Source organism: Lissotriton helveticus, chromosome 1_1 (genome assembly GCF_964261635.1).
Source record: "Lissotriton helveticus chromosome 1_1, aLisHel1.1, whole genome shotgun sequence".
In the NCBI taxonomy this organism is placed as follows: domain Eukaryota; kingdom Metazoa; phylum Chordata; class Amphibia; order Caudata; family Salamandridae; genus Lissotriton; species Lissotriton helveticus.
The window spans coordinates 707,400,827-707,426,896 of NC_136057.1; the positions used below are offsets into that span (position 1 = coordinate 707,400,827).

The 26,070-nt window shown below is 43.6% G+C and overlaps 1 protein-coding gene across 1 annotated transcript in view; it reads right to left on the reverse strand.

Annotated features, from left to right (window-relative positions):
* The window catches only part of PTPRQ (protein tyrosine phosphatase receptor type Q), a 1,500,794-nt gene that overhangs the window by 1,417,083 nt on the left and 57,641 nt on the right, over positions 1 to 26,070 (reverse strand). The window contains exons 5-6 of the mRNA XM_078647981.1: positions 23,125 to 23,255; positions 14,006 to 14,135 (exon numbers count right to left, since the gene is read on the reverse strand). Coding sequence (XP_078504107.1) covers positions 14,006 to 14,135; positions 23,125 to 23,255 — 261 coding nt within the window. The remainder of the gene's footprint in view (positions 1 to 14,005; positions 14,136 to 23,124; positions 23,256 to 26,070) is intronic.

The window sequence follows — 26,070 nt, forward strand, 5'->3', positions numbered from 1 at the left end:
ATTTACTTGACGCATCTAGGGAGATGCATCACGCTGTAAAGCCCTGCCTCATATTATACCTGGTCAGGTATACTGTATTCAGGGTGGGCGTTCCCAAGCTGGAAAGCCTCGTAAAAGTGACGCAGTGAAATATACAAGTGCAGTGAGAATAGGCCTCGAAATGCTTTGCTAGAGTTGCATTGTACTTGCGACACAACTCCAGCAATGTGTGACTTTAGCACCAACAGATGCATCAGAATTTCTGACGCATCTGTCAATCCTCGCGCCACGGTACGCTGTATTGTAAATACAGTGCATCCATAATGGGGCAAGGTTTTGGCAGGCTGGCACAGGGAAACTGAGCAGCTCTACAGTTTCTTGTTAATCTGCCCCTTCATTGTGGCAGGATCGTGTACTTACCGATCCTTGGATGTACTACGAAAACTGAACATGTGCACAAAGGGGTTAAAACCTACAAACTCGTGGAGTGCTGCCACTTTGGAATTTCCTACATACTCTGAAATTACAAAAGGACTTCTTTTGTAACTTCGATAATAGTGAATGCTCCAACTGAGAAAAATCATTTTAATTAGCTAATTTTCTCGTTTATATGGGGATGATTTTAATATAAATTAGAAAAAGTCCCCCAGCGAACCATCTACAACTGTGAGTTATGCATCTTCAAAAATTACCCATGGGCGGAGCAAAGATGGTCCCATGGGCCATCACAGGATGTTACAGTCACACGATTTGCCCCAAAAGTGCGCTGGTGCCTTTCCAAAATATGGCTCAGGGGTCCTAGGCCATCCAGGTATGAAGGCTAAACACTGCTGCCTAGATGAACAACAGTGCATCCCGCTCCTGTCCTTTGACATCCTCAGATAATGGCAGGTAAGATCACCATCGAGTGAGTGTCAAAAAGCAAAACCTCACAACCAACTGATCAAAACTACGTATGATGACCTCCTTCAAGCTTCTTAAGGACCTTCAACAAGCTTCTTAAAGGTACTTTTATTCAAGATTTTACTCAAAATAAATCTACTTAAGGAATTTACGCCCTCCCGCCCCACCAGTGTCCATATTTCACCGGACAGCCCATGGAAAAGGTGTAGATTTCCTGTAACCTGCTTCTTCCTGCCTAAGTCCTACTGCCTGCTTCAAACAGGATATATGCTTCCTGCTACCTGCTTCTTTCTATCTGATTCCTGATGCCATTGACAGAGCATTGGTTTCCTGATTTCTACAACCTACTGCTGTTTCCTCATACCTGACTCTTACTACCTTTAACATATACTTCCCTTTACTGGACTTGTGTTTTACTGCCTATGTCAGCTCCTATGCCTTCAACTGACACATAGTCCCTGCTACTTCTAACAAGGTGTTTATTCTTACTGCTTCTAATTACAATCTCTACTGGTCAGGAATCAAATCTTTAACAGTATATGCAGTAAATACTGGTGCGTTTTTACAGCATTTCAGCAACTTTCATGTTTTATTTTGTGCAACATCGCTGAGAACGCAATTTTGATGGCTGTGTTACTGTAAGCTTTGCCTTTACATTTCTTAGCTGCGCCATAAGATTTGATTAAACCGTTTTCTACTTACAAAGTCCGTTGGTGGCAGCGCGAGCTCTGTCCTCTCATCGCGCAGCGCCCTGCTGCTTCCATGATGTACTGCCAAGACGTGCCTGCAGCCACCCGGCATTGCGTCCTCTACGTGACTCCATCTTGTGTTTGGCATGTGCGCAGTAGTTATGCGCAGACTCCACTTTGCCAACTACGTGCTTTGAATGTGATCAGCGCGCTCTTCTTCAAGTACCAGCAACGCCACGATTCAGCGCGCTCTTCTTCAAGTAACCAGCAACGCCATGATCGGTCTAAGCCTCCCAACCTTTCTCCTCAATTGGTATGAGTGTTTTCTGTTGTGGCAGACAGACTTTGGAGTTCACTACTTCTACTCCTACAAGCCTAAATTTTTTTAAATTTACAAAAGTCACTCTTCAGTCCATCTTCGGTAGCTTAAGAAGTGAACATAACCAGCAGCATTACTCTAAGTTTGTGAGTATGTCCTGCGCGTTAACGCGCACACCTTCTTCAAAAATAACCTACGACCTTAAGTTCGGTCTTTGGCGGTATCCCAGGGGGCATTTGTTTACATTGTCTACATACCTCTTGCCCTCGAACTAGAGACGCTTTGCTGTTTTCTCTTCTTTCTGCATCGTGGTCTTCATTTTGCATTAAGTAATCCAGAGTTCTTCTTGCTATTTCATGTGCAGGCTACCACTTCCGACCACATTTCTTTGAATAAATCATTTGGTCCTGCTTCTTATCCATGAACTGATTCTTTGATTCATCCAGCTTCTTAATGACCACGGTGACTACTTTGTTTGTTTTAATTCATTATTTTTTAAACTTACATCAACTTCCTTATTTATTCCTGTAACTATTTACTGTGTTACTTATTTTACTGCCATATTGCCTGAATACCTACTGATTTTTGCTATGTCACCATGCTTATTATTTACTTATTTATCTGTTTTAGATTATTTTTGATGTACCTTTACTCATTTTTCTTTGCTTGCAACTGCATTAGTTATGTATTTTTGCTTGCCTTGTAGGTTTTATGTTTTGTTGTCTGTATTTTGATGTGGAGTATTTCTCCTTTTTCTCGGTTCCTTACATGATTTTTATAGTGCCCTTATTGTTTTGTGCGCAGGTTTTGTATGTGGTCTAACTTGAGATGTGACTGGATTTTCTTTGCTGTGTAGTTCAGTTCACACAGATCGCACTTTTCCTGGAGCAATTTTTCTTGTACCTCTGATGTTTTCATGATGATATTTACAGTGCATTTTTCCATTTAGTGCGCAGGTTTTCATACATGGTCTAACTTAAGGCGTGACTGAATTTCTTTGCAGTGTAGTTCAGTTTACCCAGATCGTATTTTCCTGCAGTTTCATTTGTGGTCTAACTTGAGGCGAGAATGAACTTCTTTGATGTGTAGTTCAGCTTACCCAGATCGCATTTTCCTGGAGCGTTTTTGTTCCTCTGATACTTTACTTGAGTACTTGATATTTACTGTTTAATTGTCAAATTGTACGCAGGTTTACTTATGTGGTCTAGTCTGAGGTGTTACTGAATTTTCTTTGCTGTCTAGTTCAGTTTCCCAGATCGCACTTTCCCTGCATTTTTCACTTGTGGTCTAATTTTAGGTGTGACTGTACTCTTATGTTCGGTGTGGTACAGTTTACGCAGATCGCAGATCTTTTCTACGTGTCTTCCTTTTGGTTGATGTGTTAGGTGTACGTCACCTGTTTTCTTTCTTTACTTTCATTTCTTCCTTGTTTCCTTCTTCATGTTGCTGTGTTCAGTGTTTCCATACTTCTCGCTAGCCTGGCCAGTTGGTGTAGTTGTGGTGGTCACACTTGTGCACTGCTTCTTGTTAATCTTCGTGGTATTATTACTTCTTGCTTATGTAATTTTCTCAGTTTGCTTTTCCGTTCTTTTACTTTTTCCTTCCTTTTGAAACTTCTTACTTCAATTTTCTCTGCTAAGGAAAGAGATGTGTGTCTTTTCTACTTTTTTGGTATTACTTTCATGATGTATTATTTGTTATTCTGTTCTCATTATGTGCATTTGCAATCTTTCTTTCTACTGCAATTTTTATTGATTATACTGTGATGTTATTGCAATGTTGCTATTTACAATTGCTTTCTACTGCGATTTTTATTGATTATACTGTGATGTTATTGCAATGTTGCTATTTACATTTGCTTTCTCTTTGTTCATTTTATAAAGAGGGAAGGTGTGTTATATCTAAGGTTTTTACCTTACATCTTCCCTGTTTCTATGCCTCTGCTGTTCAGCCAGTGTGAATGGAATGTTAGTGTGAATGTGATGTCATTGGAATGTTTGGTATGCTGTGAGTGGACTGTCAGTTGGATCCTGGGCTGAGCAGCAGAGAGGATGCTCCTGGTGGGGCTTTGATTACTTATATACTGGAAAACCTATCTAACCATCTAAGAAGAATAAACATCATCTGTAACCTATCCAAGTCTTCTGGAATTCCTTACCAGGATGTAACATAAATAGTGGCCCATCAGTTTCCTAATAAAACACAAAGTAACTCATGGTTTGGTTCTGCCATGAAAGCGCCAAGTATTCCTGCAGGAACATGGTGGTTCCATTTATTTGATTGAATCCACTTTTTGCTCAGTCTAGTTTATTAACTACTGACAGAAGGAGACGTGAGACCGGATAGTCGGACAACTGTGATTCGCCCTTGTGGCATTGTATGCCTGGACTCCCCAGTCATGAGCGGTAATCACAGAAACCAATTTCTTATATTATCATCAGATTAATAGGGAATTCGTAAAAGGTTCTGTTAGGTCTAAGAAACGTACAACCTGTTTTACAGTTTGGTTACTTCGAATACTCACAAAAAAGCACCAGATGTCCCTTCCGCACTAATATATAGTGCATATATGTCCCGTCTGCTCTATTTAGAGTGTATACATGCCTATATTGTACATTGTAAAAGGCAAACGGGGCTTCTGCTGCTTTTTGCTGAATGTTCTGCATCCTCCTAAGTATAAATCAGTCCCTTAGTTGTGATGTAATATGACTGCGCTTGGACATCATATTTCTCCTCTCCAGAACACGATAATATGAAACTCGCCTAATTCTTCATGGCACATAAGGATAGTCAAGCCTAAACATGCCCAGTGATTTTCGTACAGAGCAATTCTGAGTCAGTCCAATTAACCAATCCTTGCTATAACTTGAGTGAAAGCGTCAACTAAGCACAACATAAAATATAGCAACTCCCAACTGAGGTCGCTCTAGGGGCGAGGAGACCCAAGGTCAGCTTTAGGGCGGTGCAACCGGTGCCACCACACCAGTGCTGACTTCAGGGGGCTCCCAATTTGCAAGTTTGCTTTGGTTTTAAAAGCACCTCCTGCCGGTTCCTTGCCTACAGCAATTTACAGACAAGGATAGAAATGTCAAGATAACTCTCTCGATTAATGTTCTTCCTGGAGAGAGATCAGAGTTTTGTTTAGTTGAGGTTTTGACTGGGCATCAAATAGCACAGAGGGTTAATATGCCTGCTGTAATGGACGTGTACTATGCAGATCACAAAGTGCATATAAATAGGTCATTGGGTTACTGCTTTTCTAATAGACATCCTTTTGGTACTTGTAGTTTATAAGTTAAAATCCTAATACAGAACAGTGAATTATTAACTATCATCAAGGAACTACATGCGCACTTAAAAGTATAGATTAGAGAACAGATTGATGTTGCAAAAATTATTCGTTTGGGTACAAATCAATTTTTATTATTAAACACAACCCCCAACTATGGTGTTCCGTTTTCAAGTCTGAGTTAGTGCTTCTCCAGCATAAGCATTCTTAAACTATACTGCAGTGCCTACCAGTATGGATGACAAGTCACTCATACAACTTGTAGTCCACTGGCTTATGTAACATTTCCTACACACGGATTTACACATGTATGATTGATTGTCTCTGTGTATGTGTGTGTGATACAAAGTGCTCTGACACCCTACACTGGTATGAGTGATGCTATATAAATAACTAAATGCATCTGAAAGAGAGTGGTTTTGGAGTCTTGAGGGGCACTGTTGAATGGTGGCGGTGAGGGAATCTGCGGTAGAGCTGGACACCACCGCACCACAGATGGGGGGGACACCAACAAATATTGTTGCACCGGGTGCCCCAGTGCTAAAGATGGCCCTGTGGAGACCCCATGAGCAGGGAATGAAAATGCCAATCAACCACAACCATCTCATTCACAAGGATTGGTCTGCAGAGTAAATTTAGTAAACCAATGACCATCTATCACAATCTCCATGTATTACTAAGGAGGCACCTTCATTGTGTATGCTCTAGCAAATCAATTAAGTGATTTGTTTACCATATACAGATTCAATACACCATCAAGGTGTAATAAGAATAAAGTGGAAGGCAGAGGGAAATGAGAGGCCAGATGCAGGTATTTACTAAACATTACAACCTCTATTTAAAACTTCTCCAAAATTCGCCCAGCAGCCTCTCAGCTGCTGTTGTAAAGATGTGATTAGGAGGGATTACCTCCGAAATAGACTGACCTGGTGTTGGTCTTGGCCCTTTTTGCTGGGTCATCCCTGAACTTTTTGCCTTTCTCCTAGCCTTTTTCTGACATGGTTCTAGGACTCTGGGCACTTTAGCACTGCTGTCTAGCGTAAAGTGCGTGTGCTCTCTGTGTTAAATGTGGTAAGGATTGGTCTACACCTGTTTGGCATATTTAATTTACATGTCAGTCCCTTGTAAAGTGGTATCTTATATAACAGGGGCTGGTAAGTTAAATGCTACTGGAGGGCTTGTAGTGCTTAGTGCGCCACCCACCAAAGTAGCCTTTCAAACCTATCCCAGGCCTCTGCCATTGCAGGGCCTGTGCACGCAGTGTTACTGCAGCTGTGACGTGGCACCTAAAGTGTGTGCCATGTCTGTGCTCCCCCTTTTACTGCATGTCAGTCACCCCTAAGGTAGGCCCTAGCTATCCTTATGGGTAGGGGGCATTATGGGTAAAAGGTAGGATATGTACCTTAAGTATGTGACATGTCCTGGCACTGACAAACAGCCAGTTTGGGTTCTTACTGCTGTGAGGCTGCCCTCCCATAGGATTGCATTGGGGATTCCCTGATAAGTGTTTCAGTGGTAATTCCTGATATGAGAGAAGCAGTGTGGTCAAGTTTGGTATGATTGGAATAGTAATAATAAATGCTGCGCATTACGCTAAGGTGTTGTGCACTTTATGGGTGTACTGATAGGGTGTAAGGCCCTAACGGGATGTATGCACCTTATTAGTGTTACTATAGTGCTCTGCCAAATGTGTGCATAATTTGTTTATGCTGATAAGGCCTATTACTTAATGTGTTTATGCTAATGAGGTTTGCCCCTAATGTGTTTTAAGCCTAATGTGATAATGCTGAGGTCATTATTGTACCAGTAATTACTGTTTGTGTTTTATGTTTACTACCTGCATTCTGATGGTTCTGACCGTGGCCCGATTGGCCTGGTCCTGTATATAGGCCCCTGTGAATATTGCCTAGTGCCAGTTGGTACAGTGTATATTGTGTGATTATGATTCTAATGTGTTTTGGATAATACAAAGGCTATTTTTTATATAACCTTGTGTGGAGTCTATTTTGTAGTGTGCCTAGTGTGGTGCTGCTCTGTGTGTGTTGCGCAAACGCTTTACATATTGCCTCTGGGATAAGCCTGACTGCTCGTGCCATGCTACCAAGGGGTGAGAAGGGATTATCTTCAGCGGGTAACTCCCATGCCCTGACAAGAAAGGTGGTTTCTGCCTGGCTTTGGCGAAAGCCTTAGCCAACCAGAAATCTCATTTCTAACCCCTGGGTTAGGGAGGCAACGTCCCATTCTCCACCCCCTGGCAGCAATTTAATCACTTGCTGTGGCAGTACTCACCACCTGTTTCTCTTATGGCAAAAGATGCAGGAGGGATGGAAATGGGGTTGCGGTGGACACAACTAGATCTGAGTTGGCAGTATTCCCCATCTCTTCTCACTGGATCTCCATGATTTCCCAAGGATATCCATTATCAGGCCTGCCATTGACTTAGGTGAAATTTGTGGGGATTTCCTGAGACCCGCTGAGGGGGAAGCAGTTCCAGTCATTTCTGAACTCTAACCATCAAAATAATTCCATCCTATTATAATACCCGTTGTAAATTTAAAAACAAAATCTATACATCTCTTTTATAGATTTAAAAGCAGCTTTTGATTCAGTTCCTTGAGCTTTAATATGGAAAAAACAGGTAGGCTGGGATATTCCACGAAATTTGCTGGGAGCTATAATACTCCTTTAAGCCAACACTTGGGTCAGTGGTGAAGCTAGGTGACGGTGGTACACAATCACAAAAAATTAAAACCAATCATGGTCTCAAGCAAGGCTGTGTCCTTGCACCTTGCCTTTTTAACTTATTTTTGTCAGATCTACTTCAGCAACTAGAGCCCGTTAACCCCCATCCTCCAAAAATTGGTGAGATGCATCTTAGTTACTTACAATACGCAGATGATACTATCTTGCTGAGCAAACCCCTGATAGGCCTACAGAGATGGATTAATGCATATTTTAATGAATGGCATGGAATTGAATGTTAAAAAACTAAAACCATAAAAATTGGCCCTATAAAATCTAAGACTGATCCATGGAGAGGCACAGTAGGGCCAATTGAGGGGGTAGAGACATATAAATATCTGGGTTTTTTATTTGACAATAGAATCTCGTTTAAAATCCATTTCAAAGATCAAAGGGCAAAATCCTCAAACTTAATTTAAGCTTTTAATGTTTACATAAATCATTGAGATGCCAATCATATGATCATCTCCTTAAAGTTTTGAGAGCAAAGTTACAGCCAACTATCACATATGGCTCACCTATTACTAGGGGTAAGGATGCGAAGCTATTGGATTTATTAGTAATTAAGGCCATTAAAATAATCTTTGATATCCTTAGGGCAATTTGCCAAGCAGAAATCCGATTGGAGTTTGGACTCCAAGGATCATTTCTGAAATGCAGGTATTCTAAGTTTTCATCTGCCCCTGTGTCCTTAGCGAACATTTGTTGGCATGAAATAATACATTCGGCCTATACAGGTACATGGAGAGCTCACATCTCAAAATGCCTCCAATGTTTTGATCTGCAGATAGGGCTCTCAGATCTGACAATGCCCAGCTTTAAACACATTTTTTTTAATTAAATCATTTACTGCAGATAAAACAGCCTTACCAGCAAAAAAACTCATGCATGGGTGGTGATTAACTCACATCAATCTTTGCGAATACAGTCTTTTTGAATGCCCATTTTGTCGGCCCAAATGAAAGAAACATTGCAAAAATAGGATTGGGCATAAATTCAACCAAGGAGGGGACACCGACCTGGATTCAGCAATGGTCAAGTAACAAATGTAGACTGTGAGGATGGCATTGTGAAACATTATTGCACACAGTTTGTGCTTGCCTTAAATTGCTCAAAATACGCTGCACACTTTTAAAACCTCTATTCCTTAAGGTTGGATTAAGATCAGCCCTTCAGGCCCTTTTTTTATGTCTTTCAGGAGAGTCGATCCCATTGCTATGTCAATTGATAAAATGTGTTGCTAATGCAGAGAAATTATTGGTGTCTGTTAGCTAAGGGTTGGTTTAATGAATTATGAATCATAGTAGTTGTTTCAGATTGCTGACATCTTGAATAAATCAGTGTCTAAGCTACTACAGTAGTTATGCCTTATAGGAAAATATGAAAACACTGATGCACTTTCAGTGCTAGTTTGCTCAATGGAACTTACTGTAAAATTCTAACCTTAAGGCAATTTTAGATAATGGGCATTAAAGCTTGTTGGAAATGGCCCTTTTAGCGGGGTTATCCCCAAACTGCCAACTAGAGACCCCCAGATCTAACATTGGTGGTCAGCAGTGAGGATTTGAACTTGTGTTTGCACTTTACCCACAGTGATTGGTGAACATCACTAGTTTAGCGCAGATCACTACGCAGCCACATACTGAACTTTTTGGTTTTTGGTTCTATTTTTGTGTAATGCCCAGGAAGCGTCATGTCTCAGAAGGGGAGTGCAGCAAATGAGAAGGTAGAATTGGAATTTCATGTTGAGGAGCTATATTCTTACTAAAAGGATAAGCTCAGACAATTTTGCAAGGATTTTGGTTGCGCCATGAGAAGCAGCTCCAGGAAGGAGGAGCTGCAGGAAGCCTTGAAGGCCTGGTGGGAGGCCAAAGAGGCGGAAGAGGCAGATGCTGAGAATGGAGGGGAGAACCTTAGGAGGGATGGATTTAGGTCACATGATCTGCCAGCGGGCAGACCCGCCTCCAGGGCTGGCAGCAACCATTCCAGTAGGGGACTCTCTCCAGAGGAGTTACAGGAGAACCAGAGGATCAGAGATCATGAGCTGGAAGTCCTGAGGCTCGAGGTCCAGATGGAGGAGAAGCGAATGCTTTTGGCTCATAAATTGAGAATGTGAGAGCTTGATCTGGAGCTCGAGGGGCATGAGGCCATGATTGTCTCAACCCAGGAAGTGAGTTTTGCTGAGTTGGAGGTGGAGTCTAGCTCAGATGGTGGCAGCAAGATTATGGTATCTAGTGCTGAGGAAGAAGTACACACACCTAGAGCTGTGGTGCCTGACTTGAGGGAGGGGGTTGACATACACCAGGGGGTGCAAGTTTATGAGGTAGCTCCAGTGGTGTGCAGTGACCCTGAAGTAGATTGGGGAACTGACACAGGGATCATATTCCTAGTAGGGGGAGGGGCACTCTACTGACTCTAGATGAGAGGAGCAGGGCGAGGGTTTCCCCCATGGTAGAAATCCTGGTGTGTGAGTGTGAAGACCGCCCAAAAGAGTATGGTGTGAGTGACAGAGACAGTCAGACACTGTCTCGCCAATCTCATGAGAGTGGTGTGGGGTGCTTGTGTGAGGCAATGGAGGGTAAGGCAGAGGGTAGCTTGGTTAACAACTGTGGGGGGCTGTGTGATTCATTTGTTGGAGAGCATATTTTAAGTCCCTGTTTTCCAGAGCTATGCCAACACCCGGTGGAGTGCGAGTTTTCTGAATCCAGCGAGCTTGCGTTGGAGGCAGACCTCTTGATGAATTCCAGGGGGTCTGAAGAGGTATTGGGGAGTGATTCCAAAAGTAGTGGCCTGGGTGTCTTCCGGTCCTGTGTGGTGGAAGAGGCTCAGTGTAGCCCAGCTAGGACCCAGTGTAGTGGGAGGAGTGTAGGGGCTCACGTCCTGTCTCAGTGGAGAAGGAGTGAGTGTGGGAATTTGTGTCCCAAGGTGCCCGAAACCCAGTCTCAGGGCTTGGAGGGATCCTTAAGGGAACACCAGGTTGGGGACCTAGGATGTACCAGTAGACCTTTGAGGGGAATCTCCTAGTGTCAGGAGAACCAGGAGCATCTGTAACCGAAGCTCCAGTGGTTCTGGTGTCTGGTGGTACCACTCCACCTGGGAGGGTGCAGAAGTCCAGAGTGAGGGGTGAGAGGTGGATGTGTTCCCCAGTGGGAGAACCAGCGGGTCAGGGGCCAGCCAGAAGGGTTGAGCGTCACAGGAGTGACCATGGTGACACCACTTCTGCCCTGGGGGATCTCTGCGCACTGTCAGATGGTCAGGGGTCGGGAGGTCTGCACCAGGCAGACTGTCACACAACACATGAGACATGTGTTACCCTCAGGGGGATACTGTGTGAGTCCCCGGAAATCCTGGTATGTCAGGCAAGTGTTCAACCACATGGTTTAGTCCCAGGTTGGGAGGCCAGGTTCAGGATCTGCCTGACCTGGAGGGAAGGACATCTGTAACCAGTGTCCTGACCAGGGTTGCTTCCAGGGGGATCACCCCAGTTGGGGGGGTGCAGTCCTCTGGAAGAGGGTGCAGAGGGAGTCCTGGCCTTTGACATCGGTGCAACCTGAGGGTTTAGATCTCTGGTTGGTAGGTCAGTTGCAGGAAAGAGGTCCTGAACTGGTGGGCGAGTTGTGTTCTGAGGGTGACTCTCCTGGGAGAAGAGGGCAGGACCCTGGAAGGAGAGGTAGGGAGAGGAGAACTTAGCCAGTGACCTCTCGTCAGCCTGAGGGTGCAGACCCTGGGCTGGCGGGCTAGTGTCAGGATGACATACCTGACTTTGCAGGGGGAAGAGTGGAGAAAAGGTACCAGGCACCTGGAGCTACTGCCCCCCACCCACTTTCTGACGCCGCAGAGGTTAGAGAGGACTAACAGGTATGAGGCCTGGCTCTCATCACTGACAGCTGTCAGTGGCCACTGTGGCTGGTTGTCTTGGTGGACAGAGTTGCCCCCGGAAGGGGGGCAGGAGTCACACCCTGTGGGTGGGGTGGGCCACACTGCTATGCTGGCCAGGTGGGTACTGTCTACCAGTGAGGACACATCTGTGAGCAAAGTAATGTTAGGAGCTGCACAGATGGGGTCCCCAGGTGAGGAGAATGGTCCCCCGTGGTTTAGCCTAGTGGCCCTGATAGTATGGATAGAGTGGTCCAACTAGGTTCAGGAAGGTGTAGAACAGGAATAGTCCCCTGCTGTTCAGGCCAGTTTCCGTGTTCTATCGCCCCAAGCAGGGAAGCCCATCGAGGTATTGTTTGGTCTACCCTGGTTTTAGGCTGGAAGGGGGTTGTGTTGGAAATGGCCCTTTTTGTGGGGTTATCCCCAAACCTTTTGCTTCTTCCTCTTGTGTTTTTCCTGACCTGTGGTTGTTGGCAATAGGACTCTGAGCACTTTACCACTGCTGATCAGTGCTAAAGTGCATATGCTCTGCCTGTAAATTATCACTGTGATTGGTTATCCATGATTGGCATATTTGTTTTACCTGTAAAGTCCCTAGTAAAGGGCACTGAGTGTGCCAGGGCTGATAATTCAAATGCTACTAGTGGGCCTGCAGCACTGATTGTGCCACCCACATGAGTAGCCCTAAAATGGTGTCTCAGGCCTGCCACCGCAGTGCCCGTGCGCAGTCTGTGAACTGCCATGTTGTCCTGGCCAGTGTACACACTTGCCAGGCCTGACTCTTCCCTTTTCCTACACAATGGACACCCCTATGGTAGGCCCAAGGTAACCCCCTGGGCAGGGTACATTGTATGTGAAAGGTAGGACATGTACTAGTGTGGGTGACATGTCCTGATAGTGAAATACTGCCAATTTCGTTTTTCACTATTGAACGGTCATCTTGCCCATAGGATAGGATGGGGAATGCTGTGTCCCATGTGTACCTGCATATCTCCCGATAAGAGCAAGATGGTAAGCTGAAGTCTGATATCCCTGAACTCAGAATTTGATAACGCATCTTTTAGGAAAGATGGTTTTTAAATTCCGTGTTTGAAAATAGCACTTTTTAGAAAGTGGCTATTTTCCTGTTCAACCTTTCTGTGTGCCTCTGCCTGTTTGTGTATGTTGGATCTATGTCGTTTTGGTCATGCTTAACTTCAGATAAAGTTTTTTTTTGTAAATACCTGTGTGGTGCTTCACTGTGTTACTGTGCGTATTAGTGTAAATACTTTACACATTGCCTTGGGGATAAGCCTGTCTGCTTGTGCCAAGCTACCAAGGGGGTGAGCAGGGGTGAGCAGGGGTTATCATCAGTGTGTATCTCCCCCTTACCCTGACTAGAGTGGTGGTTTCTGCCTAGTTTCTGCCTGGCTTTGGCGCAAACCTCAGCCAACCAGAAATACCATTTCTAACAAGGCTTATTTGCACTTTGGTATGCAATGATACAGTTTGTGTACATAGTCACTTTATAGCACATTTGCACAATGTAATATGTTATAATTTTTTTTGTATATTCCTGGGAATAACCATAATACGTTATCAGTTTTATGATTACATCACGTTTGGGTTAAAAGTCAGTGGTGTTAATGTTATGATACGGCATGTAACCATAGAAACATTCTTTTTCTACAGGCGCATATTGCTAAAGAACCTGGAATTTGTGCTTCATTTTAATTTGCTTGTTTTTTTAATTGCCAATCAATAAATAATTAATAAAAGTAATACCCTTTGTTGCACAAACTCCCTTCTGACCACATAGCAAGGGGGAATTCCATGGATTCCCTCACCAGTACTCTAGATGCATGTGTTACCATCAAGGGAATCCACTGGGAAGGTAATCAAAATGATTACCGCAGTTGCCCACTCCAGGCAACGTCAGGGTTTTCCCAGTGCCAGGGAGTGTTCACCAGCAATGGATACCAGTAGGCAGAACAGGGATATGAGCAGGGTAAGATGGATCTGCCATGCTATTGTCTGCCTCATAACGCCATCCTCTCACCACAGTCAATCCACCCATGTAATTAATGGGAAAAAGCTTTGACCCCAGAGGAGAGAGGTGGTGAGTATTCAACCTAGCTAGAGGCTGTACGACCACCCAAGTCTAAACAGAGGCCTTAGACATTGTAGGGGTTCAATTTTCTATTGATTGAGGTAAAGAAAGTGTCTTACCTGTTTGTATTTCAATGAAAACAGATTCACTGTCTTTGAAATGCTCTTTTTCTGTTCGAACTGAAAAGTTGTAAAATGTCCCTGGATTCAAGTTGGGAAATACAGCGACTTCTTGGATAACTTTTTGAACCTGGGAATGAAAGAACATTTTTTTAAATTCATACAGTAGCTTAATATTTTATTTCTAAATTAATCAATTACAGTGTTAAACTGCATTTATGGGCCTTATTCTGAAAGGTTGGTTATTTTACAGCGTCAGAACCCCATTCACAGGGCCACGGGCCATGAAGAAATTACTGAACACTAGCCCTGAAGTTTGAGACCTTTTACTCTTGATGTCCCAGGGCCCATCTTATTACTGGCTCCAAGCAACTTGGCAAAGTACCCCTTCAGTACGTGGCTCTCATTGGTAGCATGGGTCGACCAGTCCTAGGCTTCTCTGGGAGTAGGTCGGTGTAAAGGAAGTACAGACTTTCAACTCAAAATACATGTACCAACCCAAATGAATGAATGTCCAGTCAAATTCTTGCTTTTATGTAAAAAGAAAGTATTTATCTACTAACGCAAAGTACAATATAACACACTATAAACAATATATACAGCCTTCTTGCAGGAGGCCCACTAGTGTTATCCAGGTCAGCTTACCAGTTCCACTTCCGCATTGATGGCTGGTGGTCATATCCCATTCATGTGTGGCTACACCCAAGCTAGGCCCCACCAATGCGATCAAGGTTCACCATTCTACGGGGGCTCGTTGACAAGATCGCTGAGTTCCCGCACTGGAGCCTGTTAATTGAGAGCAAGTTCCCCAAGGCCCAGCAACCCACATGTCAGTCTTACTCACTCTCTCGGAGTGGTGGTTCAGAGTCCTCAGGCGTCCCTCAGCGATCGGGTGGTGTCCAGACAGGTTGAAGCTATAGTCATGGCACCCACCATCCTTGGTGCTCTTCCAATTTGGTAAGTCTCTCCTTGGGTCCTAGGCCAGGTCTTCAATAATACCTTCGAGGGAGGTGAACGGGAGGGTCATGGCCCATGGTGTCTTCTCTGCTGCATGTGGGGTCAAGGCAACAGCCCTCTTCCTCCTTCATAGCCCCTTCCTCCTGACACACAGGTAGGTTAGCTTCAGCAATACAGAGCAACTGCCCTTTCTCTTCACTGTGGCCCCCACCTGGCATATGGGGTCATGGGTGGCATGAACAAGGTGAGGGCTCCCTTTGGTCACAGCACTGTATTGGGCAATGTCCTATGTCTCTCACAGCCCATCACCAAGGGGGGTAATCCTTATTCTCTACCACAGCCCCCCGTGTGTCCCACTGTGCTTTCAGTAAAGCAGCAATGCACAAATCTGTTCGGGGGAAACTCCACCTCTCCCTGCTCCTCCAGCAAGGCCTGAATCTCCCAAAGTGGAAAATAGTGTCTTTCGTGTATTGAGCCCTTCACAAGCGCACACATACTCCTGCACACACACACATTCAAGCGTGCCCATCTCCAATGTACTATACCTCTTTCTGAGCACACATACAGCCAAGCATGCTCATGCAACCTCAAGCGCTATCTCCTATATTATGTACCTTCCTGTATGCACACGCACATACTAGTGCGCATATGCATCTGTTCACGCTATTCATCCTGCACTGTACCATCTCTCAGGCACACGTACATCCTTGCGCTCACACAATCTAATTCAGGCCAAGGGTTGAGGTAAGCATATAGTAGTGGAACTTTACCGGAGTAGGGCAGGAGGCACCACTCTAGCGACACAGGTAATACGGACCTGGTCACTCTGCCGTTCATTAAAAACATGGTAGGCTGCCGACACCACACTTTTGCTCCTTAACTCCAGGTTAAGGCAGTAGTCTTACACTTCCTAATGGTAACGCTTTGGGCACCCTTACCGGTCTAAGCAGACTGCAGTCCTTGGGACAGTCCTAGTTCATAGGCACATGAATAATGCATGTTTGCTCATGGCAAAAATCATTACAAAGGACCCAGAAATCACTACACCTAGAACACTCGGGGCAGGGAAACGCGTCTTTTCCGTCTCAATATGCAGCAAATTACAAATGTCATAATAAGTCACTGGAAAATAGGAAAATACTACCTACAGAAGAAAGTCACTCTACCAGATTACTTCCGGAATACTTCCACATGTTAGCTTGTGGTAACTTTACTGCTAATGATAAATGCACTACCACTGACTGTCCCATTAGAGTAAGACAATCTAGACATTATAATATGTACTATTAAAAATGGCATCAAGTCGGAGCTGATATCAAATTTTGTCAATGCCATCACCAGTTGACACTGTCTAAAATGTAGGCAAGCTATGGTCACTGTACACTGATTCAATTCTCAGGTTTATGTCTAGATAGTGGTATTTACATCACAGTGTATAAATGTACTGCTTTTATTAGAAAAATGCTGTTTTAGCTGCAGAAAATCAAAAGGTACTGTACTAGTATTATTTATACAGTAATACAGAATACCTATACTGGCAGCATTATTCGCTAGGAAGGTGTATTGAGTATGTTGATATTAAATATCAAATACATTAGGCAATACAATAAGTGTGAGCAAGTTAAACATAGAATTCAGGACTAGTAACAAAAAAATAAGTGACTGTTAAGGGGTTGACAATCTTGTGTAAGGTCTCTTAGGCAACACGAGTTGCTAAATAAGGAGAGTTTAGGATTGAGAACATGATCATCAGCCCAGAGTCTGATACAGCACATTAACAAGATATATGTCTAATGATTAGGCTTTGCTCCTCTGATTAAATTATAATCCAAGACTTGATGAATTAGCATATCATACTACGTTATCTATGGAGCTATTATATATCGAGGTCTATTTGGACTCAAACAGAACTTGAACCATCATATTTTATGGGCCTATATTTAGTGCATGGTTTCAATAACATTAAGCAATTGTTAAATATCACATATTGTGTTAGACCTGTCAGCCTTAAGGTAAGTGTAGGAAATGGGGTTACTGGTTGAGGGGGAGTGAACCCTACTCAACCAGCAAAAACAATCTTTGTCAGGGTGAGGCACAAGCAAATCCTGAATAAGCCTGTGCTCAACCCTCTGGTAGCTTGGCACAGAGTAGTCAGGCTTAACTTAGAGGCAATGTGTAAAGAATTTATGTAACACCTCAAATAGTAATAAAGTAAAAACGTAACACAAGAAAAATCCCATACCAATTTAGAAAAATAGAACCGATTTCAATAATTAAATCAAGATCAAAACAACACAAATCCAATCAGTAGAACTGTAGATATGGTGTTCTAAAGATTTCAGAGAGAATAGCAGCAAAAATCACAAAGTGCCAGCTGCTTATATATGGTCATGTGAGACTAGGGCAAAGTCACAAGTTCAGACTGACCACGATGGAGTGCAGACCACTACAGGCACCCAGTTAGGCCCAGTGAACAAAAGTACCTTAAGTCCTGGTTGTGGAGCATTGTGAGGTCCCACATTTAGGATGCATTGTGCAGCCGAGACAATGAGTCGGTTCTGACGAGCTACAGAGCTGCGTTGCGAGGTCCTGTCTTGTCGTCAAGGATCCCATCAAAGAGGGCTTGCGATGCAAAGTCTGGCATTGAGGATGAGTCAGCAATCGGAGCGATTTGTTGGTTCCGAAGAGCTGCACGACTGTGATTCAAGAACCTGCGTGCTCATTGTGACGAGAGAATTGTAATGGAAGGGCCTGCTTCAGGGAAGCTTCACGCAGTGGTGCGAGGTTGATGCGGAGTCCTGGCACTGGGAGAACTCTCACAGCAGATGCAATGTGTTGGTTCTGCTCAGGTTTGCTCCAACGCAGCAGAGGTGAGGCATTTGCTCTGATGGATCCACAGATGGGTGTGGCGGAGCACCTTCAGGCCCACTACAAAGGTTCCAGGACTGGTGTGGCACCACTTTGCAGGGTAGGACTCACAGATGGCAGAGTCCAGGTGCTGGGTTCAAGGTGTCGGAGCCTTCTATTTGTGAGGCTCTAGTCAAGAGGCCAGCCAACTAGTCCTTGAAGTCACTGGGTTCAAGAAATGCAGGTCCAGCCCATCTCACACAGGCAATAGGTCAGTAGTTCCTCAGGGCAGTAGTACAGCAGAGTGACAGTCCTTTCAGCAGCATAGCCCTTCTCCTGGCAGAGTATCCACAGGTCCAGAAGTGTAATGAAGAGTTAGGGTCTGACATCCCAAATTTATACCTGTGCCTCCTTTGAAGTGGGAGAAGCTTCAAAGGGTTTCCCTCGAAGTGCACAGGTGTCCTGCACCCCAGCCCCACCTTCACATTAACTACAAGGAATATGCAACCCTTTGTGTGGAGGCAGGACATAGCCTATTCAAGTGTAAGTAGGGCTGTGCATAGCTCTGCCCTCCCAACCTGCCTGTGGTGGTCCATCCCGGCACACCTAAGCTCTCCATCGTATGTGGCTGTCTAGGAGAAATACACAAAGCCCAACTGTCAGCTACAAACTGTCAGCTACACCCAATCATGTGACATAGAGACAGCTTGCAGACCCGAAATGGTTAAGGCAGGAAAATTTAGCGGTAGGGTTGCAGCATGCACACCAATTTGTCAGTCTGTTCTCTGCTTTTTGCTTTTAAACTTTGCTTGCGTGCAGATTGGATCTATGCCTTGCCTCCAAGCACATGACATTGACGTTGCATAACACTAGAACCCAATGTGAATCACTAATCCCCCAAACCATATATGCTTGCACTTCTCAAACACGGTCTAATTCCCATCAGCTGAATCAGATTGAGGAGGAGTGCAGGCCGTCAGGGCAAGAAGGAGGAGAACACTCGGTTTCAATCTGATTCAGCTGATGGGAATTAGACCGTGTTTGAGAAGTGCAAGGGCTTAAATAGAGCAAACGGAGTTGGGAAAGTTGGTTGAGCACGAGTTGGATAACGTGGTTTTTGGAGTAAGGAGGTGTCAGGATGTCAGTAGGAATCACGGGGCATGAGCAGGTACGGAATTGAAAACAGGATTCGGGGAGGTTACAGTGGCTTAATGTAAGCATATATGGTTTGGGGGATTAGTGATTCACATTGGGTTCTAGTGTTATGCTATTAAATTAACAATAGGGTAAAGAGGTGCAGGAAGGCACGAGGGTGTTCGAGGATTCAATTGAGCAACGTGGCAAGAATGACAGGTTTTAACATCGAGGATGCTTGTGGGGGAGGTGACTGCGTTCCATGAAAACTCGGAAAGTTTTATAGTGTACGTTATATAGATAGGTGTTCTGTCTGGTTACAATCATGGGGTTTAAAGCATAAGGGTCAGTTATGGACACAGCTCGTATTTTTGATTTTATGTAGTGAATTTACTTATTTACTAAATGTATTGTGAAAAAATGACGTAGTGTCCTAAATATGTAAAACTAACAGAGGCTTTTTTAAATCTACACAGCTACCCCTGACGAAGGGCTAACAAAGAGCCCGAAATGCATTGGGACTTATTAAGAACTTAAAGCTGGTTTAACATGAATTGACATAACCCACGTGATGTGGTAAAAGGCCTGGATTGGCATAACCGCCTCATTTGAAAAAATTGGGAGTATGGACAGCCCGTTTGCGAAAAGTGAAATTAAAGCATGATCAATGATGATGAACATGGAATAAACATGAACTTTGGAATAGAAAAAAGCTCGTAAGAATTTTTCATTGAAGCTGTGCGATTGGAAAAGCATCACAATGATGTTGCTATTCGCTTTCTAAGGCAGGAAAATGCCAACTTTCTAAAGGTGGCATTTTAAAAATTGTAATTTAAAATCCAACTTTACTATGAGAGGATTTTTCATTAAAATTCCAAAGACAACAAACATAAACTCATTACCTGTTCCCATTTGGAAGTTACAGCTTATTAAATGTAATAAAGTAACTCAAATGTTATCCATGGTGGAGGTGGGCCTTGCAGTAATGAAAATTAATGTAAGAGTTTTTCACTACCAGGACATGTAAAACTTAAAAGTATATGTTCTACTTTATAAGTACAATGCACCCTGCCCTCTGGGCTGTCCAGAGACTACCATAGGGTTACATATGTGTATTCAAAAGGAAGGGTTGACCGGGCAAAATGTTTACTTTGCCAGGTTGACATGGCAGTTTAAAACTGCGCACACAGTTGCATCCTCGACGCGGGACCTCGCATGGATTTAAGGTACTCTTGTCCAGCGGACTTAACTGGGTCCCTGTAGCCAGCCGGCATTCCATCACAGTCGAGCTGAAGCTGTAACTGACCCGATCTAGTGTGTCCAGATATCCACAGTTGGCACTTAATGCTTTTTGGCACTAGTACCACTAAAATCTTTAAACCTACATATCTCCGGTTCAACTGATTGGACGTTTTGGTATTTTTTTGTTGATAAAAATGTATTCTATTTTTCTGCTTTGGTGTGGGGTCCTTTTGGTGCTCTGTTTTAACTTTATTTCTGTTTGAAGAGTTGCACAAATACTTTACTCATTGCCTCTGAGTTAAGCCTAACTGCTCTGTGTCAAGCTAACTGAGGGTTGAGCACAGGATTGTGTTCTCTGCTTGACTAGGGGTTCACTCCCCTCAACCAGTAACCCAGTTTCTTACACATCTGACTGAATTCAATAGCAGCTACGTGTCTGGGTGTCTATCTGAAGTCAACCAGGCTATCACCCAACTAGATAAAATGGCTCCTGGAATTTGGAACGTCTAGTAAATGCTCACTGAAGTCCAACCCTGACATCTAGGGATCAGTACTGGCATATGGTGTCACTCTTTAATATTTGATGCCCATTACTGGAATTTGATGTCCCTTTCTACCATTTGCTAGACATTGCTAGCACACAGTACGCATTCTGGGAAAATGATGATCAACAATATCATATGGTAGCCATCCAGGTAATATGGTGGCATCATATATGATCAATACACATCTGATGTGTATCGATGATATATAATAATGGTTAGTTCGTTGACTTCTCTGGCTTCCTGTGAGCATCCCTGGCATCTGGGGCAATCCCTTCTATAGGATCCCCCTAATTCACAAATGGTGAGCATCCATGTAACTTAGTGATCTTCTCTGGGGTATGTTGGCCTTCAAAGGCAGATGGTGCCATTTCTCATACTTGATGGTAATCTAGGCATCTGGAAGATATTATTGATATACGCTGCAGTTTTCTGTTATCTGTTGGGATCCCTGGCATATGAACACAATTCATTGGCACACAGAGCCCATATCTGGCACATGGTGACCACCTCTGATATCCGATGCCCATCACTGGAACCTGGCAGACATATTTTGTTTATGGTGACCATCCTTCGCACATGGTGCCAAAACATAAAACATGGTACCCACATATGTTATTCAAAGACCAAACACGCTATCCTAAGGTCATCATAGGCATGTGGTCATATCTGACTTCTGGTAGGCATCTCTGACATATTGTATCTATCCTGGGCATATAATATTCATACCTGTCATAAAATAATAATCCCAAGCATGTAGTTCGCCCTAAAGAAGTAATTCCTGACATAATGTGGCCATTAAAAGGGTGTGTATACATACCTGGCATATTGTTTGGATATGTGTGCCTCGGATGTGAGTCTGTGGCACGGTAAAAGTTCAAGTGAAGCTATGAATGGCCATGGTAAACTGTACATGGGAAAGTGAAGCAGTATTTTCCGTGTCTAGCAATTGTAAATTGTAAATTAATGCATGATGAATGAGAGAAGCAGATATTAGGGACAAATGTCGCATAGTAATGTTTTTAGACAAAAATGAGTTAAAAACAATTTTTTTGCAGAGTTTTATAAAGCGCGAACTTGACCCGAAGGTTGTGTTACATGAGGACACATTCATTTTTGTTAGGCACGGGGATATTAAGTGATTTGCCCCGAATCACAGTATGTTCAGCTATCATTGCTGAGCCCAGTTCCCCATATACGAGGTCGACCGCCCTAGCTGTTAGGCCAACTCCTCTCCCTAAATGAATACAAATGAAGGAAAGGTATTTGGGGCCCAAAAATGTTATGCCAAAAGAGATGCTGTTGTTTGAAGAACTCGATATCATTTGTCAAAAAGGAAAGGCCAATGTCTACAGGGAAAATCTGATTATTTTCGAAACAGGGCCAGATTAAGTTTTAGGCGGAAATGTGTTCATCGACCAAACATGAAAAGCTGCATTTGAGGTAAAAAAAATGGTTCATGTGCCTTTCCTCTTATGCAGGTGGCTCGAGATGAGTCAGATATCATCCATACTGGATGGTATTATATGATAAGTATACTTGGTCTGAATAAAAACAAAGTCAGGATTTGAAACATAAGGTAGTGGTTGAGATTAGTTGTACTAATAAGACTTTATTACTACCCTAAGGAACTCTTTTAAGCAACCTTAGAATAAAACAAGATTGAGAATTAGCAATAAGGTGCTAAAACTATGCCTTAAAGTTTGCAAAACTGTGATAAAACACAGATCTGTCCAGCAAGTGCATTAACCGCTCATGTAACCGCTCATGTTAGCTTCCGTTATTATTATCCTCTGCAAATTAGTGAGCACATAAAGATCTCTGCAGCAGGTACCTTAACCTTGTAAGACATTTTCAAATGCAGCTTGCTTGTGGCCAATTAAGTAAACCAGAACAGATTAACTCACACGTGTCCTTGATGTTAATTGCTTCAAAATACATAAAAAAAAGTAAATGCATAAATTCACTGTCAGACTCCCTCTTCATGACTCCGCCCCTCGTGACCGCCACCCACTCACTTTGTGATGTCACATCTTGACCCCTAATTAATAGGATCCCGGAATAAATTATTTCCAATTCCAGCGCTGTTAGCGGATTTTGCTGGGAATGCCAACGGTGACAATGTGATACAGAGACAAACCTGTATGGTCGTTCTCTACCCTCACTTTCGCGTGTTTATATACAGTCCATGGGTAACTTGAAGTGAAATGTCCAAATGTAGTTTTATAGGGCACAAGCAAGCTGTGAATGGCTATTATCTAGTGGTATTAGTGAAAAAAAACTGAAGTAAGCTATGAAGGTGGTGAAATGTCTTAATAACCACAAAGTGTACTCTGACTGTCATTGCTGGTCATTTACTGAACAAAATAAATGGCATACAACATATAATTAGCTTACCAGAAAAGTTGCCGCACAATTTATGCAAGTGATTTCATAGTGCTGGAAATTTCCATCTGCTCTGTTCCAGGTAATCTCTACAGAAGTTTCTGTGACCGCGCCCTCGCGCACATTTACTGGACTTGACAGACCTGCAAAGATGTGATTAAACAGCAAATGTTACGTAGTTGGGATAATGCGCCATCAAGAACGCATCGTACAGGTTTCTGTCGTGTGTGAGGAGACTGTTTACTTATGACGCCTCTGCCCCCTAGTGGTTTCTTAATAAGAGTGTTGTTCGTTACGTATTCGTTGGAGCCATGAATTTAGACTCACATTATCTAAATTAGTGGCTCTTGACCTTTTGGCTTCCTTGGACCCTACTTAATCAAAACTGGGACTCGGGGACATTCTTGTGTAAATGGGCAGTGAATCAATTTTGGAAACAGGGAGGGGGGAGGCAAAAAAGCATTTTTGAGGATTTGAACCACATAACAATATATAAAAAATACATACACAAGCGCAGAGGCGTGGCTAGAGTTTGTGGCGCCCAGGGCTATCCTTCAGCTTGCCACCCCCTGGGGGTGGTGCTGGGGAAAAAGGACGGCAAGCACCTGAAAGAGGTCCGAGAGACACGTAGTATCGCTGCTAATAGTTACCTCAATCATGCAAATTAAATGCACATACATGACACGGTCCAGGGCTAGACAGCCCCCATCCCCAAAATAGTGCCGCCTGGGGCAGACCGCCCCACCTTGCTACACCGCTGAAAGAGAAGCAGAAAAAAAAAACTTACATCAGTTCTACTTACCTTGTTTGTGGCATCTCACTCAGAACATCACAGCTTGTGCAGGACCCTTGTATCCTGTCCCCTATCTGCCCTGTCCATGATCTCAGTAATGTCTGCCGACCGGTCCACCACACTGGGTTTGACCACGATACCCCTGGCAGCACCTTCAGGATACTACAGGTGAGTCCAATGCACCTGATCACTAGGCTAACTTAAGTCTGCAGTTGGGGCAGTACCAGGCCGGATGAGGGGGAAGAGGGTTGGGAGGGGCAGTAAGTTAAAAACAAAGCTGGAAGGACAAAATATGTTTATGCTGTCTTAAGTTTCGATTGTCTTCACCTTCGGGTAACAGCATATAAAATAAATTAAAGTAATCGGTAGGAAATGCATTTGTTTGCATTATGATATTTTATTGATTAATTCAGTCACTACAGATGAGTGTAACCAGACAGTAAAGGAATAGATTGCTGGTGGTGGTGGGTAAGGTGTGGTGGTTAACGACTTCTGGATGTAAAGTGCTACGATGTCCCAGCCTATGACTTAAAGCACAATGAATATGCAACTCATTATTTTAACACAGTATAAAATGTTTATGAAGTGTCACATTTCGCTGTGGAATGTCTTTCCTAAGTCACTGCATCAATGGAAACATCACATTTGCAATGCGAATACTTGGCAGCTATGATATTAACCACCTGTGCTACCTCACACAAATGAAACCTGCCACTAGATGAAACTCCCATCTCTCTCCAGCAGGTACATTAATCACCAGAGTTTATTTGACACTGTGTGTTCCCCGAATCTGCTCAATAATCAAGGAACATTGTAGTACTTTTAACACCTCTGTTCTGCTACAAAACTGCGAAACAAAAGTTCTATTACTGAAGAGAAGAATATTTTGAAGTGCAGGCCCATTCAAAACACTCCCCCTGTTACTGTGCCGGTTTGTCCCTGTGTCCAAGGCCAAGGCCAGAGCCTGCAACCCACTACCTCTACACATAACAGAAAAAGCACCATAGCTGCCAAGGTTTCAGACTGGAATGTGTGACCTTTCATAATTTCAGTGAAATTATGAGTGACATTTCAATGACAATGAGGGACACCTTCACGAGAGTAACATTAAGCAATGAAGATGAGGGAAACGCACTGGGGTTGAATAAAAAAATGCAACATGAATGAGTAGAAATGTTTTCTTCCAAAAGCTTACTTGACTCCAACCGCAATAAAAATCATTAACCCTGAGAGGTCTGCGCTCACTCCTCTCCCGGTTGGGGAACCTCTATCTGTCCACGGCACAGATCACACCATGACCCCCACATGCTGTCAGAGCTACTCTAGGCCTGATTGACTTAAGTGACGCAGTGCGGCTCAGAAACCCCGAGCGGCCTAACACGATTACAGTGCGGCTGTATGTGGAGTGAAAACGAGTGATTCACCTGACACAGACTGTGAGTAACTGCAAAATTCCAGCATGTAACAGAGCAGGCAGCTGAAGATAATCATGACTGCGCACTAGGCGCTGCTAGTTTAAAAGGCAGCAAGCACATCTTTCATTTTATGAGAAACTAGCAGAGTGAGAGATACCATTACTTCACTTTATGCACTGACTCAAGACTTCCGGCAATTCGGTATGGCGCGGCTGCCTCGTAGTAGCCGCAATGACTCCCGGGGCAAACCGTGCCTCCCGGGAATTATTCAAACATAGCTAAGCAGCAAAGCTGCACAACTGAGTGCTCTAGGCTCCATAGCCACTGCGGTCCGTGGGGCGGGATGGGGAGTGTCATAGGAAGCAGGGCTCACTTGATGTTTTAAATAATTCCCATGGAGCGAGCAGTGAAGATTGCCACCACAGCTTCCCACAACTTCGTCACAGTGTGGCTCAGTGATGTATAATTTAAAGGAACCTGTAGAAATGGGGCGATGTATCACCCCAAGCAGACGCACAGCATAAATTAAGCACGACTCTGATGCCAAAAGAAACCATTTTCATCATTTTTATTCCAATTCCTTCCAACTTTAACGTTTTCATCCTTAGTTCTTATTGTCGCATGAGAGACAACTTATGTTCTTTAAATCCTTATCAACTGCAGACATGCCAATCCTGGCCTTATACTGTAGCGCGGTACATAAGTAATCCTCATTCATTGATCCAAATAACCCAATGCATTCCGGGCCTA